Raw genomic sequence first — 16404 nt, 5'->3', positions numbered from 1 at the left:
CTGAATTTATTTAATTTAATTTATTCTCACCCTAAAACCTACATGTCCCAACTTGAATATCTCCTTACAAGATAATGATGATGATGATGACAGTAAAAATAGAAATAACATTAGTTGAGCACTTACAATGCACCAGACACTATTCTGAGCTAAGGATTCACTATCTTACTTAACCTTTACACAACTCATGAGGAAAATATTCTTGCCCCTTCTATAGTTGGGGAAATAGGCTCAGAGAAATAAAGTAATTTGTCCACTGTGCTAATAAGAAACAGGGTCAGGATTTGAACACTTGCATGTCTGAATCAAAGCATGAGTTCTTGACCACACTGGATGGCCTTCGTAACTGCCCAGATGCTGTCACAGGGGTCCCTTGTATTCCAAAAGCCCTGCCTGGAAAGCCTGAAATCAGTCTTGAACCTTCTCTTTCACTGAGCTTTCTCTTTCATTGAGCCTTCCTATTCAATGGGTCACTGCGCTACTGGGATTCTTTTTCTAAGTGATCAGAAGCCATTTTCCCCTTTATTCTCACCAGCATCCTACACCAGGCTCCCTGTCAGCTCCTGTTGTTTACTTCGACTCTCTCCTGATGTGTCTTCCTGCACCCAGGCTTCTTCTTGAATCCATCATGCATGATCATGCATGATCTTGCCTAGAATATGTTTGATCAAGCTGGTTCTCTCACTAAAAAGGTCCCCCCTGCCATTCTACCTCTTTGCCATTCATTTGACCTATCTTGGAGCTGTCCACCCCTAACTGACATGCATCCCTCATCCTGGGCGGAGGAGAGGAGGAAGGCTGGAACATATATCAACTAAAATGTAATTTAAATATTTCACATGTGTAGTTTTTGTTCCTTACTATTTTTTGTCTTTGGTTTTTTTAAGAGCAGTGTGTCCTGCAAAACTAGAAGAAAGATCCAGAAAATAAAGTTTGAGGTGAAATACATTTGTGAAATGCTGGTGAACTATAAGTGTCTTTATTGCTGGACTTCTTAAGCCTTCAGTACACTAATGTGCGTTGGGAATATCAATACAGAAGAAAGAAGCTGCAAAGATGTTTCTGGAAGGTACTGAACCATGAATTTTTTAAAAAATGTTCTCCTCCAGAGCAGGTTGAGAAACCAGGGTTCTGCAGCACAATGTTTAGGAAAAGCTACACTAGGAGTATCTATCAAAATGCTAGGCATGCAGCAGGAGTGACAGGCTGCAGTGACGGAGGGGAAGAGCCCTGGACTTGGACTCAGACGGACAGACTGGAGCCCCAGATCCAAAATCAGAGTGGCCCTATAAGGATTAAATGAGATAACTGGTGTGATGAGCTCTGTGTAAGTGTAAAGCACAGTATAAATGTGTCACCATTTGATTAAGGGTTTTAATTTAAGTATACCTTAAAAACTTCCCCCAAGATTGGCTGTTACTTTCTCCAGCTAAAGATTTTAAAAATCATATTTTATATAGCAATAGGGAGCTTTTTAGGCAGCATTAGATCAAAGGACTATAAATATACAGATTTTGATTTTCTCTGCTTCCAGGGAGTATTTGTTGCATTTATATATTCGATTGATCCAAATAAAGAACTGCCACAAATATATGGTGATTTTACTTTTCATGGAAGAGAACAGCATTTTACAAATTACAGAATGCCTCATAACAAAAAGATAAGGCAACTTTAACATGAATTGGGGTGGTTGAGGGGGTACTGGGCCTCATGGCGGCTGTGCGTACCTGGGGTGGGGAGAGGGAGAGAGAATAGAAGAGACTGTTGTGGAAGCTGGAAATGCCAGCAAACTTCTTGGCTGCATCTTTTGTCCAGGGCCTGTCCTGCATGTTTTCTACCCTGTTGATTTATACATGATTTTAGTGTCTGTATAATTTTTAAAGTATGAGGTGTAACGATAAAGGAATGAAACTTGTGTTTGTGTGAGGCTTATGAAATCCGAATCAAGAGATTAGGGTCTCACCTGGTAAATCCATGTGGTTCAGACCCATGTGCCAGGACAGGAAGGACCAAGACCCCACCTTCCACAGAATCTGCCCTGCTTTGACCTGGAGCTGAATCCTCACTTCCTTCCCTGTTCTTTCTCCAGCTCTCAAAGGATCTGTAGCCAAGCAGCTTTGAGAGGCTAAGGCATTAGGGCCCAGACCCACTTTCTCCCCTATGTGACAGATCCACCTATTTCTCCTATGTGACAGAGTTTCTTAAAGCATGTTCTATAATAGGTATCAGGCCTACATGTACTCAATACTCATGTATGTTTGTGACATACTGTCTTCTAAGAGAGTCCCAGTGTACGTGAGCACAATAAATGACCTGAGAAGTCCTGCAATGAAGAAAGGAAAACTTAGTTATCACTGTTTGCCCAGCATGTGGCATATATATTAGACCATGGGGCAATATTTTTCCATAGAATGCATACGGACATCCCACACTACAACTATGGGAGATGCTGCTCTGGTCTTACTTGGTTATCCCCCAAATCCCTCAAACAAACCAGCATTTTCTGCCCTCATTGCTTTATTCATGGTATTTCCTGGGGCAGATATTTATTGTGCAACTATTGATAGATGCATAGTGCTACATGTATAGCAGTACAACAAAGAATTTGGGCTTTGGGGTCACGAAAGCCTGAATTTCATCTTAGCTTAGCCACTTTCTAGCTATGTGATACTGGGCAAATTATGTAGCATTTCTGAATCTCAGTTTTCTTATTTGTAAAATAAAGCAGTGATTCACATCTTTCAGGGTTGCGTGAAAACCACATGTGATTAGGTATGTAAAGTGTTTGGCATGGTGCCCAGTGCAAGGCACAGAATTAACAGTGGCTCCATTATTAATTTCTCTATCACCATCATTGCGATTATCATCATCATCATTGTTATCTGAATAAATGGAATAAACATTAGACATCCTCAAACAGCTATTTGTCAAATTAACCACATTTTTTCTTTCCTATTTAGAGGATAATTTGACTTACATACCAAGGATGTTTATTGGTTTTAAGAAATCATTTCACAGAGCATCTCAAGTTATACCCAGAGACAAAATGAGAAACATCTGTCAGATGACTGCATTAAGGAAATTCACATCTAGCTTAAAAACACTATGCAAGGAGGGGATAAATGGTTCAAGGCCAACCTGATGAGCAGCCTACTGATGTGCCAAAAGGCTTCCTATTAATTCCTATTTGGTTTGACATTTTTACCTACAATTTACATTAAAAAACTTGAGACATATGTATCAAGCCTGAATATAAAAAGTATGGGGAGTGGTAGCTAATTCAATACATAACTAAATTAATACTCAAAAACATTTTGAAAGGCCTGAATGCCCCAAAAGAGAAAATTTAGTAGACTTAAGTATAAAATATTACATCCACATAAGAAAACAACAAACAAAGCAACCTATGCACAGAGAAAAGATGAGCGTGGCCGTTTGTATGCTAAAAGTCTAGGGGTTTTAGTTAACCTTCAGGGGGCTAATAATTAGATGGAAAAAGTAAAGAGCGGGAGAATGACCCAACTGTAAAAGGGGAGAGTCTCACTGTCCAGAACAGATTAGGGAGACTCATTTTAAAGAAGAATATTGAAAAATAATATAAGTTTGGAAAATGTGGGGAACGTCCAACCTCAAGAGAACCAAACCAAAGGAAGGCAATTTCTATTAGTTCCCTGGGAGCAACAGGTGGAATTTATAAGGAGGCAGATTTCAGTTCGATTTAAGGCAGGATTTTAAAACAAATTACGCTCCATTAACATAATAAGCTCATTAAAATGGAGTGAACTCTGTCTTTGGAAGTTTTTTAGTAAAAGCTGGATAAGAATATGCAAGTGAGAGATTCCTACATTTGGTGGAGATAGGAGAACATAACATAACCTCTGAAACTTCATCAACGATAAAGTTCATAATTGTGCCTGGCAAAAGTCTTCCCGACCTCCAAGGCTCTGAAGCCCTTGGTCATCCTCAAGGGACATGTGCCTGTGTGGTCTCTCTCTTCCACTCTCATGGAACATACAGTCCTTGCCTCTCATGTGGCGTGGAAACCTGCTAGTTACTATTTATTGAGTACCTATCCTGTGCTGGGTGATCTTATACACATTAGCTTGCTTAAATGTTCCAATAACCAAGTGAAGTTGATAAAATTATCCTATTTTACAGGTGGGAAATACAAAGCTGAAATCAGGTTATGTGATCACTTGTCTAGATTCCGATAGTGAGTAAGTGGCAGAACCTGCACTCAAAACCAGACTTAGCAATAGAATCATACTCTTTCCACTACCTATGGCATGTCTCTAACCATTGTCTCTCCCGTGAAAAGCATTGCCTTTTTCTAAATATGTATATTTATTCAATATTTTATGTCTTATATTCCTAGAACTAGATTGTAAATTCCTTGAACAAAGGGGCATGTCTTGTTTGTCTCATTTCTAACAGCTCCTATTTCAATAAACAATTGCTAACACCAGTTATTATTAAATATTTATTGACCATCTAGTACGTAAATGGCACTTTGCGAAGAACCAGACATATAGCAATGAAGAGGTTAAACAGGTTTCTAAGGAAAAAAGTAAACAAGTCAATGGCTTCCCTGACTTTTGAACTGAGACATGATCAGAAGACAGGATCAGAAGAAGACAGCAGTGGGGGGAAGATGGTTTTAGGCAGAGGGAACAGCAAGTGCAAAGTCTGTGTGGGGAAAACTAGCTCAGTGTGTTCAGGAACAGAATGAAGGTCAGTGTGGCTGGAACAGAGACAGAGAGAGGGGTGAATGGTATAAAGTTAGGTTGGAGAAGTCAACAGGGGCAAAATCATGCAGGGTCTTGCCCTGCATTTTGGCTTTTATTCCAAATGCAAGAGGAAGACCTTGGGGGATTTTCAGGAAGGGTGTGACCTGATCTGCTTTATGTTTCTAAAAGATCACTCTGGCCGCTGGGTGATCTTGGATTGGATTATAGGGTATGCAAGGATGAAAGCAATACTGGAGGTGAGTGCTGTGGTGACTGGCTCTAAGGTGGTGGCGGGTGAAATGCTAAGGAGTGGGCCAATTCAAGATGTATTTTGTAAGTAGAGCAAATGGGACCTGCTGATGGTTTGGATGTTGGCAGTTTGGGAAAAGAGAGTAAATCAAGAATGACTCCTAGGTTGTTAGACTGAGCACCCAGGTAGATGTTGAGATGGGGAAGATGGGGATAAATAGGGAAGATACTGGGTAGTATGTGAATGGGGTTGTGAGAAGGCAGTAGTTCTATTTTGACCATATTTGAGATGCCTTTTAGACATTAGAATGTAAGCTCTGTGTGTGGAGGGGATCTGTCTTGTTCTTTGCTATATCCCCAGCACACAAAACAGTACCTAGAATATAAGTTGGTACTTAATAAAAAACTGTTGAACGAAAAAAGCCAAGGGGAGGCATTGAGAAGGCAGTTGGATTTATGAATGTTTAAATCTCTTTGGCAAATGTAGATTCTTAGCAAAGCATAAATACATTCCTCCTTGGCTCCTACATGTGCAGTAAGGATCTCTAAGAGAGTGGTTTTTCAGAGAGTTGAATTAAACATCCTAATAGGGTCAGTTAATTCAGTCCTGGAGAGAGGCTCAAAATCCCAGTCTCTGACTAAAGCATACCTGGTCTTTCCCACAGTGTTCAGTGTCATTTAAAGTGATATGTCTGATGCAAAAGAACATTGGGCCTTGAGGAGATGCTACACTGCTTCTCTGAGTCATGTTAACTATTTTCAGTTAAAAAATACTACTCATGTATGTCAAAATCTTACTTGTCTATTTACTAATTTCCACTGGACTCATTCTTACTTCTATCAGCCCCAGGACTGAGTGGTAACTTGATGCCTGCTTTCGACAGAATAAAACAGGCCTCCAGTGGGTCAATGGCTTTGGCAGTTCTCTTTCTAGGTTGGCTAAATCCTAAAAACATGATGTGAGCTTTAAGCAGGGTAAATAAGAATAAAAATATCCTGTCATAGTAACAAAATATTTTGAATATTTAAGATTCCAAAACCAAGTCCTTTAGGACCAAAGAATGAAAAAAAAAAAAAAAAACAGAATGAAAGAAGGAAGGACGGAAAGAAAGAAATAGAAAGCAAGCAAGCAAGTCATCACATTTATTTAAATTTACTTTGGACAATTATCAACTATTATAATAGTTCCTGTCCCAAAGACAGGAATCATTTCCCCCCATTTGCTTTGGAATAAAGCTTTGTTCTTTTCTTTGAATACCTCTGTGTCTGATGGTCTAGAGTAGTGATTCTCAACCATTGGTGGCATCAGTATTATCTTGTGGAGTTTTTAAAAAATACACATCCCTGGGCTCACCACGGATCCACAGAGAGTCCACAGAATCTCCTGGGGACTGGCTCCAGGCATGTGTATATTTAAAAAATATTCTGATTGCCAACAAACACATGAAAGGATGCTCAACATCACTAATCATTAGAGAAATGCAAGTCAAAACTACAATGAGGTATCACCTCACACTGGTCAGAATGGCCATCATCAAAAAATATACAAGGGGCTTCCCTGGTGGCGCAGTGGTTAAGAATCTGCCTGCCAATGCAGGGGACACGGGTTCGAGCCCTGGTCTGGGAAGATCCCACATGCCGCGGAGCAACTAAGCCCGTGAGCCACAACTACTGAGCCTGCGCGTCTGGAGGCTGCGACAGTGAGAGGCCCGCGCACCGCGATGAAGAGTGGCCCCCACTTGCCGCAACTGGAGAAAGCCCTCGCACAGAAACGAAGACCAAACACAGCCAAAAATAAATAAATAAAATTAAAAAAAAAAAAAATATACAGGGCTTCCCTGGTGGCACAGTGGTTGAGAATCTGCCTGCCAATGCAGGGGATACGGGTTCGAGCCCTGGTCTGGGAAGATCCCACATGCCGTGGAGCAACTAGGCCCGTGAGCCACAACTGAGGCTGCGTGTCTGGAGCTTGTGCTCCGCAACAAGAGAGGCCGCGATAGTGAGAGGCCCGTGCACCGTGATTAAGAGTGGCCCCTGCTTGCCGCAACTAGAGAAAGCCCTTGCACAGAAACGAAGACCCAACACAGCCAAAAATAAATAAATAAATTAAAAAAAAATCTATGAACAATAAATGCTGGAGAGGGTGTGGAGAAGGGAACCCTCCTGCACTGTTGGTGGGAATGTAAATTGATACAGCCACTATGCAGAACAGTATGGAGGTTCCTTAAAAAACTAAAAATAGAACTACCATATGACCCAGCAATCCCACTCCTGGGCATATACCCTAAGAAAAGCATAATTCAAAAAGAGTCATGTACCACAATGTTCATTGCAGCACTATTTACAATAGCCAGGACATGGAAGCAACCTAAGTGTCCATCAACAGGTGAATGGATAAAGAAGATGTGGCACATATATACAATGGAATATTACTCAGCCATAAAAAGAAACGAAATTGAGTTATTTGTAGTGAGGTGGATGGACCTAGAGTCTGTCATACAGAGTGAAGTAAGTCAGAAAGAGAAAAACGAATACCGTATGCTAACACATATATATGGACTCTAAAAAAAAAATGGTTATGAAGACCCCAGGGGCAGGACAGGAATAAAGACACAGACGTAGAGAATGGACTTGAAGACATGGGGAGGGGGAAGAGAAAGCTGGGACGAAGTGAGAGAGTGGCATGGACATATATACACTACCAAACGTAAAACATAACTAGTGGGAAGCAGCCGCATTGCACAGGGAGATCAGCTCGGTGCTTTGTGACCACCTAGAGGGGTGGGATAGGGAGGGTGGGAGGGAGACGCAAGAGGGAGGGGATATGGGGATAGATGTATACGTATAGCTGATTCACTTTGTTATACAGCAGCAACTAACACAACAATGTAAAGCAATTATACTCCAATAAAGATGTTTAAAAATATATATATATATTCTGAGGCCCATTGTTTTCCTTCTGCTGATCAGTGAAAGCCACTGTTAAAGGAAATCATGTCTGATGCTCAAAGAATGAACACAGGCATGGAGGTTCTGATTCACAAGGTGCTTAGCAGCCCCTCTCCACTGCCTTCTCCTGCTGCCCCAACTCTGAGCACAGCCTGAGAACAGCCAAAAAAAAAAAAAAATCCACAAAAAACTGTACTCCCAGTCTTCCTAGGAGTACAGATGTAACTAAAGATTTTGAATTTCAAAAGCCATCACTTTTGGGGGTGTAGGTTTCATGCAAAATTGAAATACAGAAAAAGAGGAGGAAAAAGATTGCAGAGGTGATGTGGTCAAGAAATGAAGCTAAAGAAATAAAGTAAAATTTTTAATTTTCTTTTGGCATTCTACATTCTCAGGTATCCAGTACCTAAGGAGCCCTCAAAGCCAAAAAGGAAACTTTAAAAGCCAAAGACCTAAAATCCCTTTACTGCCTGGTACTGCAAAATGACAATTTATTCTGTTCCTCTTCTGGGACAATGTTCTCAGACACCTTGTGACACCACTGTCCTACCAATTTCAAGAACCACAGTCTCCCAGTTCAAAGGAAATGCCACATTTTCAATATCACGGAGTCAACAAGAAGGTTAACAGTGTTATATGGGTTGAAATAGTAAAGAATATTTGAATCCTGTTGTGAAGCAAACGGTTTCATTCAGAATAAGAGACCAAGGTGAGGAAAAAAGGCTCTTATGGCTTTTGATTCAATGGCACCAGGTAGATGAAGCAAGAATACTGGCTCCGGAAGTCAGACCATCTGGGTTCAAACACTAGCTCTGAAACCATGGGTCATTTGCTTAGCCTCTCTATGCTTCTATTTTCTCATCCATTAGGTGAGGGGATAATAATAAGAAAAAGAATAAGAATAAGTAGTGGGATCTATTATCATTAATTATTGTGAAAATGCAGTTACTTTTAGTGTCGTTTTGTGACCAACATTGAACCCAGGAGTGTCTTGGGTCCTCACTAAGTGCCTCACACATGCCGTCACTCTGACTTCCTATATAAACCATGTGAAGTAGGTACTATTAACATCCCCATCTAAAGATGAGGGATTAGGTACTGGGCTTGAGGTTCCACAGTGGGGGATGATGGATTAGAATCCAGGCAAGAGGACTCCAGAACTGCACCGTGCATGATGGTGTGCTGTGAAGCCCCTCCTCATTTCCAGCCCCATCATTTACTTAGTGTTACGCTGAGTGAGTAGAATCCTGGGGGTGCTGATTGCCAAGAACCACCGAACATGATTTGCTGTCAATAGACTCCAGGGCAGATAAGCCCCCTACAAATAACCTGCCCTGCACAGCTGAGTCTCTGTGGTTTAATTGCCTACCGTATTTTTTTAGTCCAGAAACTTCTGAACTAAAATTTCTGTTAACCGGGGAATGTGCCATGAAATATTCTGGGGAATGAATACAATTTCTGCTCTCAGAGGTGTGCCTCTAGGGAGACGTGCTTTCCCAAGGAAAAATCTGGTTTTCCAAAGTGAACTGAAATTTCCCTTACCCTGAGAGGGCTTTATTAACAATTTACCTCATGGGTATTCAGACATGAGGAAAAAAGTTTGTACAGCAGACCTGAACAGATGATTTGCTTGGCTTTCTGCATAAAAGAGGGAGGGGCAAGCTTTGATAGGAAACTTCCCTAACATGGTTAAATGTACAAATTCAAAACCAAGTGAAGGAACACATTTGGTCACTATCATATGTTATGCTTTTTCCTTACTATGCCGAAATGGTCTTTCCTTGGCTACGACCAGACAGACTTCTAGATGTTGGAATTTGTCAAAGTGATCAGGATCTCTTATGAAGTACCTAAGGGATTCTGGCTGAAAGGACACAGGCCCAAACAGCCCTTCTCTGCAGATGGTTTATTTATTCTTATGCTCTTTCCCAGAGAGTTAAGCTGCACCTTGGCATTCTTTATGGAGAGGGTGGCCTTTAAACTATTGAGCTGACATCTGGTGAAACCCACCAGATGGAAGGAACAAGCAGCACTGAGTGTCACTTTGGGCTGCCCACATTTGTGTGGCTAGAGAAGCAGGTTGATGACTGCTTAGTTTGACCAAACACAGGAGGGTGGAGAAAGGTCACCTGGGTCAAAGAGCCAGGTGGAATCCCTCCAGAGCCTTCTGGGGTCTCAGTATAACTGGGGGTTCAATCTTGGCCTCATCACCTGCCCTTGGACCAGCTGGTTTGAAAGAGGAGCCCAGAGAATGGTCTTGCTAAGACCCACCTGACAAGAAAAACTGCTCCCTCAGGGCATAGGAAAAAGTAAACCTGCTAATGGCCTTTTGAAGCTGAAAACCAGCCCTGAGTCAGAGAAATCAATTGTTACACCAAAGAGTGTCTGGCAGTGATGTGGGCAGTGGTAGGTTATGGAGCTGAAAATTTACTCTGTTGACAGATCCTGAGGACCACTGTAGATGCAGACCACGATGAGTTCCAACCCCAAAGATCATCAGTGGGTGAACAACAGGACAGGAGCAGAGGCTATATCGATGAGGCATAAGGTTTGAGAACTCGTGACTCAGAACTGTGATCCCAGAATACACCACCTCCCCAAACCATGTTCCATCACAGTCCTTCGCAAGAAAAGGGCATGAACGCAAAGGGAGTAAGCATGCTCCTCAATCTCTATTTGCCTTTCATATCTTCTCAAATGCGTGTGCTAAAGTGTGTGATCTCTTTGGTAAAGTTATCTACCAAAAATGCCTCTCTGTCTCCTTTTAGAAGAGATAAATGGCTCTGGAATATATTCGAAGAGGAATTAAAAAACAGCAAGATCAAAAGGAATGTGGACTACAGGTAGAGGAAGGAGAGAGGAAGGAAGAGGAGGGAAAAAGGACAATATGATTCGAGACGGTCAGAGCAAGAGACATTGTGGGTGGCCAGGAAGTGAGCCTGCTTAACCTGAAGGGAGGAAGACAGAACACGGGCTCCTTGAGCTTTAGATCAAGGATATGACTACAGAGAGGTGTCCAGATCAAAAGGGTTCAGGAAGCCCTGTCTCCCAAACCAAGCGGAACAGGATCGAGCCCACCCCCAGCGCCCCCTTGACTACCACTGGCTTGGGGGCTGGCCCCTTGTACCTGCTTCTGTTTACTTGCAAGGATGAAGAGAAGTCATTCTGGTGAGCACCAGTCTTGACATTGGGCAGGAGATAGGGAAATGGGGAGACAAATTGCTTCCAAGCCACAGTCTAAATTGATTTTAAATGATTTATCTCCTGGCCTTCCTTAATGTAAGCCAAACACTTTCAGTTATTTCATGATTGTACTTGGAATTGCATTTTAACCATATTTTCCTAAGAACCAACGTTAAGCAACATTGCCTGAGAGGCATCAGGGATTTTCTCCCCTTTCCCCACATTCCAGTTAAGTCATTATGTAAAGAGTTGTTAGAATTCGGGAAACTTCTAGCTCATGCTCAGGTTTTACTGACAAAGAGGAGCAAGCTGCCTCCTTAGGCCATGAATCTTTCTTGCTCATGACAAGCACTGGTTGTGTTCTCGTCTGGAATGTCCTCCTTCCCTTTCCCGTGATGGTCCCCTTCTATCCCAGCCATGACTCAAGGCCCAGCCGCAAACTCCAGTGCGGAGCAGAGAGAGCTCTGATCACCAACCTAGACACCGCGGCTCCCACCGTCTGTGCCACTCACACTGCACGTATTTTCTGCCTCTCTTGGGAGTGATTTGTGCCCATGCCTGACTACAATTTAAGACTGGTAGCTTCTGGCAGCCTCAGACCGTTACTCATTTCCCTTAGTGCTTATGCACCATGGTCTCCTGCTTCTGAGAAGTGCTGAAAACATGTTAACTGAATGACTGAATGTATAAACAAATGCATTCGCTTCTCTCCTAAGTAACTAGCAATGCAGCTAGTAGTCTCTCTCTCGTCTTTGAGATTCTCCCATGTGCAAAAAATATATATTTTACTTCCACTGAGGAAAGTGCATTTATTTTGTGCATCCAATTTTGACAGAACCAAAGTATGGGCTAATAATGTTGTAAATTTTCATCATATATTTCTCATTTCTTATTTAAAAGAGTGTGTGACACACCAATTAAAAAAGAAAAGGTTATAACATAGTAGGCACTCAATAAATAAGTCTTGAGTGAATGAATGAATGAATGAATGAGTGGTAATAGGAAATTCGATAAAAATAGAAATGGTAGGAGTAGAAAAAGGGTAGATGCACAGGAGGTTTAGAACAGAAGTAGAGAGAGGGAGGGAAGAGGGAAAGGAGACCAAGGCTAATTAAATTCAAAATCAGAAATTCTGGTTTTACTACAAACTTAAACTTGATAATGTAACAAGTAGAGAGAGGCAAGGCAGTTGGCTGAGAAGAGAATAGACTTTAAAGACAGACATCTGGATTCTGACATTCATTCAGCCACTGTGTGACCTTGGACAAGTGACTCAACCTCTCTGAGCTTCACTATTTTTTTAAACCTTTTAATTCTGAAGTAATTTTAGATTTACAGAAAAGTTACAAAAATACAGAGAGTTCCCATACATAGCTCACCCAGCTTCTCCCAGTGTTAGCATCTTTCATAAATATAGTCCCTTTATCAAAACCAGGAAATTAACATTGATACATTCATGCTGATTAAACTACATGCCTGATTAGAATTTCACCAGTTTCCCCATCAGTATCCTTCTTCTAGTCCAGGATCTAATAGGATCCCAAACTGCATTTAGTTGTCATGACTCCCGGTCTCCTCTAATTTTTGACGATTCCTCTGTCCTTCCCTACCTTTCATGATCCTGACACTTTTGAAGAGTACAATGTCTTTCAATTTGGGGTTGCCTGATGGTTTTTTTTCTTATGATTAGATTTAGGTTATTTTTTTTAAGGGGGGCAAATACATCGTAGAGACTATATCTAGTCCTTCTGAGTGCATCACATCAGGAGATGTGACCAGTAATAAGACATCAATATGTCTTATTACTGGTCATGTTGACCTTGAGCACTTACTTAAGGTGGGTATCTACTGGGGTTCTCCACTGTTCTATTTTTCCTTTTGTAATTAATACATATTTTGTGAATAGATACTTTGAGACTATGCAAATATCTTGTTTCTCATATTTTGTTCAATAATTTTAGCATTCATCAGTGGTTCTCGCCTGTAACAATTTATTGCTAGGGTGTCCAAATGGTGATTTCTCATTTCCCTCATCCCTTCTACATTTATTAATTGGAAATCTTTTATAAGTAAGAGCAGTACCTCTCCCTCTCCTCCCATTGATTTATTTGTTCACTTATTTATTTATATCAGTATGGACTCATGAATATTTATTTTATTCTATGGACCACAGTCCAATACTATCATTATTTATTTTGTTGTTTAAGCTTCACTTTCTTCATCTGTGAGTCAGAGGTAATAACTGTCTTACACAACTGTCATAAGGATTAGTGGGATTAAAAAAAGTGACACTGACAGATAAGCAACAAGGATCTACTGTATAGCACAGGAAACTCTACTCAATATTCTGGGATAACCTATATGAGAAAAGAATCTAAAAAAGAATGAATATATGTATATGTATAACTGAATCACTTTGCTGTACACCTGAAACACAACACTGTAAATCAACTATACTCCAATAAAATTGAAAGAAAAAAAGAAAGTGACAATGTCCAGTCCAGCCCTAAATGCTAGCTCCTTTTCTTCTTTTTCTTTACAGAAAGTAAAGCCATGCTAATTTGGAGGCAAGACCATTCTAAATAGGTGAAATCTGAATTTAAGAATTCTCTTTCAATGGAATGAAGCCTTTTTACCTGAAAGGATATAAAACAACTAGAATTTAGCTCTCTCAGTTTTGCCTAGCGTAGGTCATTTGGGATCTGCCTGTAATGACTACATTAGACTGATTTTTAATCGGCATACGCATAATATGTATGAAAATAGATGCTTGAGAATACTTGAATACAGACTGTTCTTTTAAGTAGTTGAAGTGTTTTCCCAGAAATCTTGTCTACGTTTTGAAGTTGCTTAGCTAAACTATTTTCAGAGATCGTCCCAAGCATGCCTTTACCCAGCTGTGGTTCATATCATCACTAATTCTGAATTAGTGAAATCACTGTTTCATCTTTGATTCCCAAAGTTATGGTACTAAATGGAAGAGATTCAAGTTTTCTCTCTCCAAAACTAACTTACAACTAGCTTTGTAAAGTTCAGGCAAATCACTTTTAACTTCAGGTGGAATTTAAAACAACAACAATAGCGACAAAGGATAAGGGTAGGGTCCTAAGGATGTTTGAGTGAGTCGATCAGGAAATTTAAAATAATTCATGATATACAGTAAAATCCACTAATAAAATCACTCAGTTTACTGGAACTTTCATTTTCCACTCTGTTTTTATCAGCAAGGAAAATCAAGAACATCAGGAGATTTATTTCAAAAGACAACTTTGGGGGCCGTGTGGTTTACAAGCATTCATGTGGACTCCCAGAGAGTCTGTCTTACTCAGTTTGATGTGGACCAGGAATCTGCAGTTTAGCAGGTGTCACCCTCAGTATGAGCCTGATACAGGCGAGAGGCAGGATATTGTTGTGGTTCAAAGCCCAGGCTCTGACACCTGACTCTTTGGGCTTGAGTCTCACTGTTGTCACCTACCACCCATGTGACCTTGGGCGAAGAACTTCATCTCCTCATGTCTCAGTTTTCCCACTGCTAAAATGGGGTCAATGACAAGGATCTGTCTCCCAGGGTTGTTGTGAGGAACAAATAAGTGGCACATATTAAATAATTAGTATGACAGTGCTAGATGGATATTAGCAATTCCTATGGATAATGGATCTCCCTTTGAGGAATGATGCTCAAGGCATGTCTGGATACAGAATTGCTTGAGCTCAGCCTTTAACACTTTCCATCCACTGGGCTTTATCACTGTTGTGATACAACCATCACCAGGGTCATCACTGGAAGGCTATGGAGGCTGCAAGGTGAACTGCTGTAGGTGGAAAGTGTTTAAGTAACAAAGGCTGATTGATCCTCTGTCAATCAGAGATATATACGAACTAGGATGGGAGCATCCTCTTAGCAGTTAGGTAGTTTACTAAATGACTAAAGTAGGAAACTACTGTATTTGTGGAATTCAACCAACCAACAACCACCAAACACACAGACTGAAATTTTGTGTTTTAGTATTCAAGACAAAGAAATGAAGTCTAAAAGAAATAAAATATAGAACAGAAAGGTCTGGGTGTGGGGTTATGTTATGGAATGAAAGTGTTCTCTAAGCCTGAGAGAGCAGCATCCTGTGACCCTAGCACAGCATGGCGACCTCCTCTCCATCCTGTCCTTTATCCTTGGTCCAGGGCCACAGGGTGGCCAGCCATTGGCTCTTTTCCTCCCAGTGAGCGCCTAGAGCTCTTACACTGCCTCCTTCCTAGGTGTTCCCAGACTCTGGTCACACCTGTCCTCTTTAGAACTTGCTTCTGGCAAGGCCTTGGAGGCCATGGAGGGACTTTCTGGGGCTGAGGAGCTTGATGGGATGCAGAGATCAGGAATGAGGTGATTCATTGCCCCTCAAGACCATGTTCCTCCCAGCTCTCCTTACCCAGGTATATTAGTGTTTAATTTCTGCTGAGGAGGTCTGATAGTGGAAGACAGAGTGGGCTAGACAGATCCCATGATCCCTCGGCCAAACCCAAAACTGAGACATCTGGTCTTAAAAGCACTTGTAGGAACAGGGGGAGAATCTTTGAAAATGGGCCCAGGGAGAATATTTTGGCAAGGGCATAGAGAAAATGGGGCAGGGGGATACTGGTTGTCCAAAGGGAGAAGGCTTGTGGACATGGTAATGGTATGGGATGGAGGCGGGCTCAATTAGGCTGAAGGGTGGAGTGAAGCGAAAGGGAGGACGACAGTGTGTCTATCTCATTGCCTGGAAAAGAAACAGTCATCATGGAAGTGGGCAGACAGACAGGTAGACGAGATACCAGTAACAAACAAACCTAAAAGGAGAAATGCTTAAAAATCATTACAAAACATCTCAGAGTGGCTTCTTACCTCATTAAACCTCATCACAAGATCTTCAAGGGCATTATGCTCTCCGTTCTGGGAGGTAAGAATGGATGCTGAGATGGACGCTTTGAGGCAGGGCAGGGACCTCTGGCATTCCGTGGTGCCCAAGTCCCGGGTCAAGAAGCAAAGATAGTCAACCGGCAAGACCCTTCGGTAAATATTCTGCTCCTGTTCCATCAGGATGCTGGCAACTTCCTCTGGGAACTGGATGAGGGGCTGCAGATCAATCAGCTCCTTGCTGATCCCAGCTGAACTTGAAGGGAGGGCACTGGGATTGGCCATAGAGGTGCCTGGCTGGCGTTCTGAAATAAAGCAACAAAAGTCACTGTTACACCAAGGCTGGTGTCCCCTACGCCAGGTATTTCCTTGAGAGCCATTCAAAGTCTTATAGGTTTCTCAACTGAAGTT

General features: G+C 41.5%; 1 protein-coding gene and 1 long non-coding RNA gene across 7 annotated transcripts in view; one reads left to right on the top strand and one right to left on the bottom strand.

Annotated features, from left to right (window-relative positions):
- The window catches only part of PLCE1 (phospholipase C epsilon 1), a 311658-nt gene that overhangs the window by 116033 nt on the left and 179221 nt on the right, over positions 1-16404 (bottom strand). For all 6 annotated transcript variants that reach the window (XR_014248798.1, XM_082406420.1, XM_082406416.1 and 3 more), the window contains one exon: positions 15982-16298. Coding sequence is in view for 5 of the 6 variants with exons in the window: in XM_082406420.1 (XP_082262546.1) it covers positions 15982-16298 (317 nt within the window). In the remaining variant the exon portion in view is untranslated. The remainder of the gene's footprint in view (positions 1-15981; positions 16299-16404) is intronic.
- LOC309635395 overlaps positions 77-16404 on the top strand; it is a 44965-nt gene continuing 28637 nt past the window's right edge. The window contains exon 1 of the long non-coding RNA XR_014248815.1: positions 77-4984. This is a non-coding gene — a long non-coding RNA (uncharacterized lncRNA). The remainder of the gene's footprint in view (positions 4985-16404) is intronic.

Source organism: Balaenoptera borealis (assembly GCF_965194805.1).
Source record: "Balaenoptera borealis genome assembly, chromosome: 10".
NCBI lineage: Eukaryota > Metazoa > Chordata > Mammalia > Artiodactyla > Balaenopteridae > Balaenoptera > Balaenoptera borealis.
The sequence above is the reverse complement of the archived record's forward strand: the minus strand, read 5'-3'. Positions and strand labels throughout refer to the sequence as shown.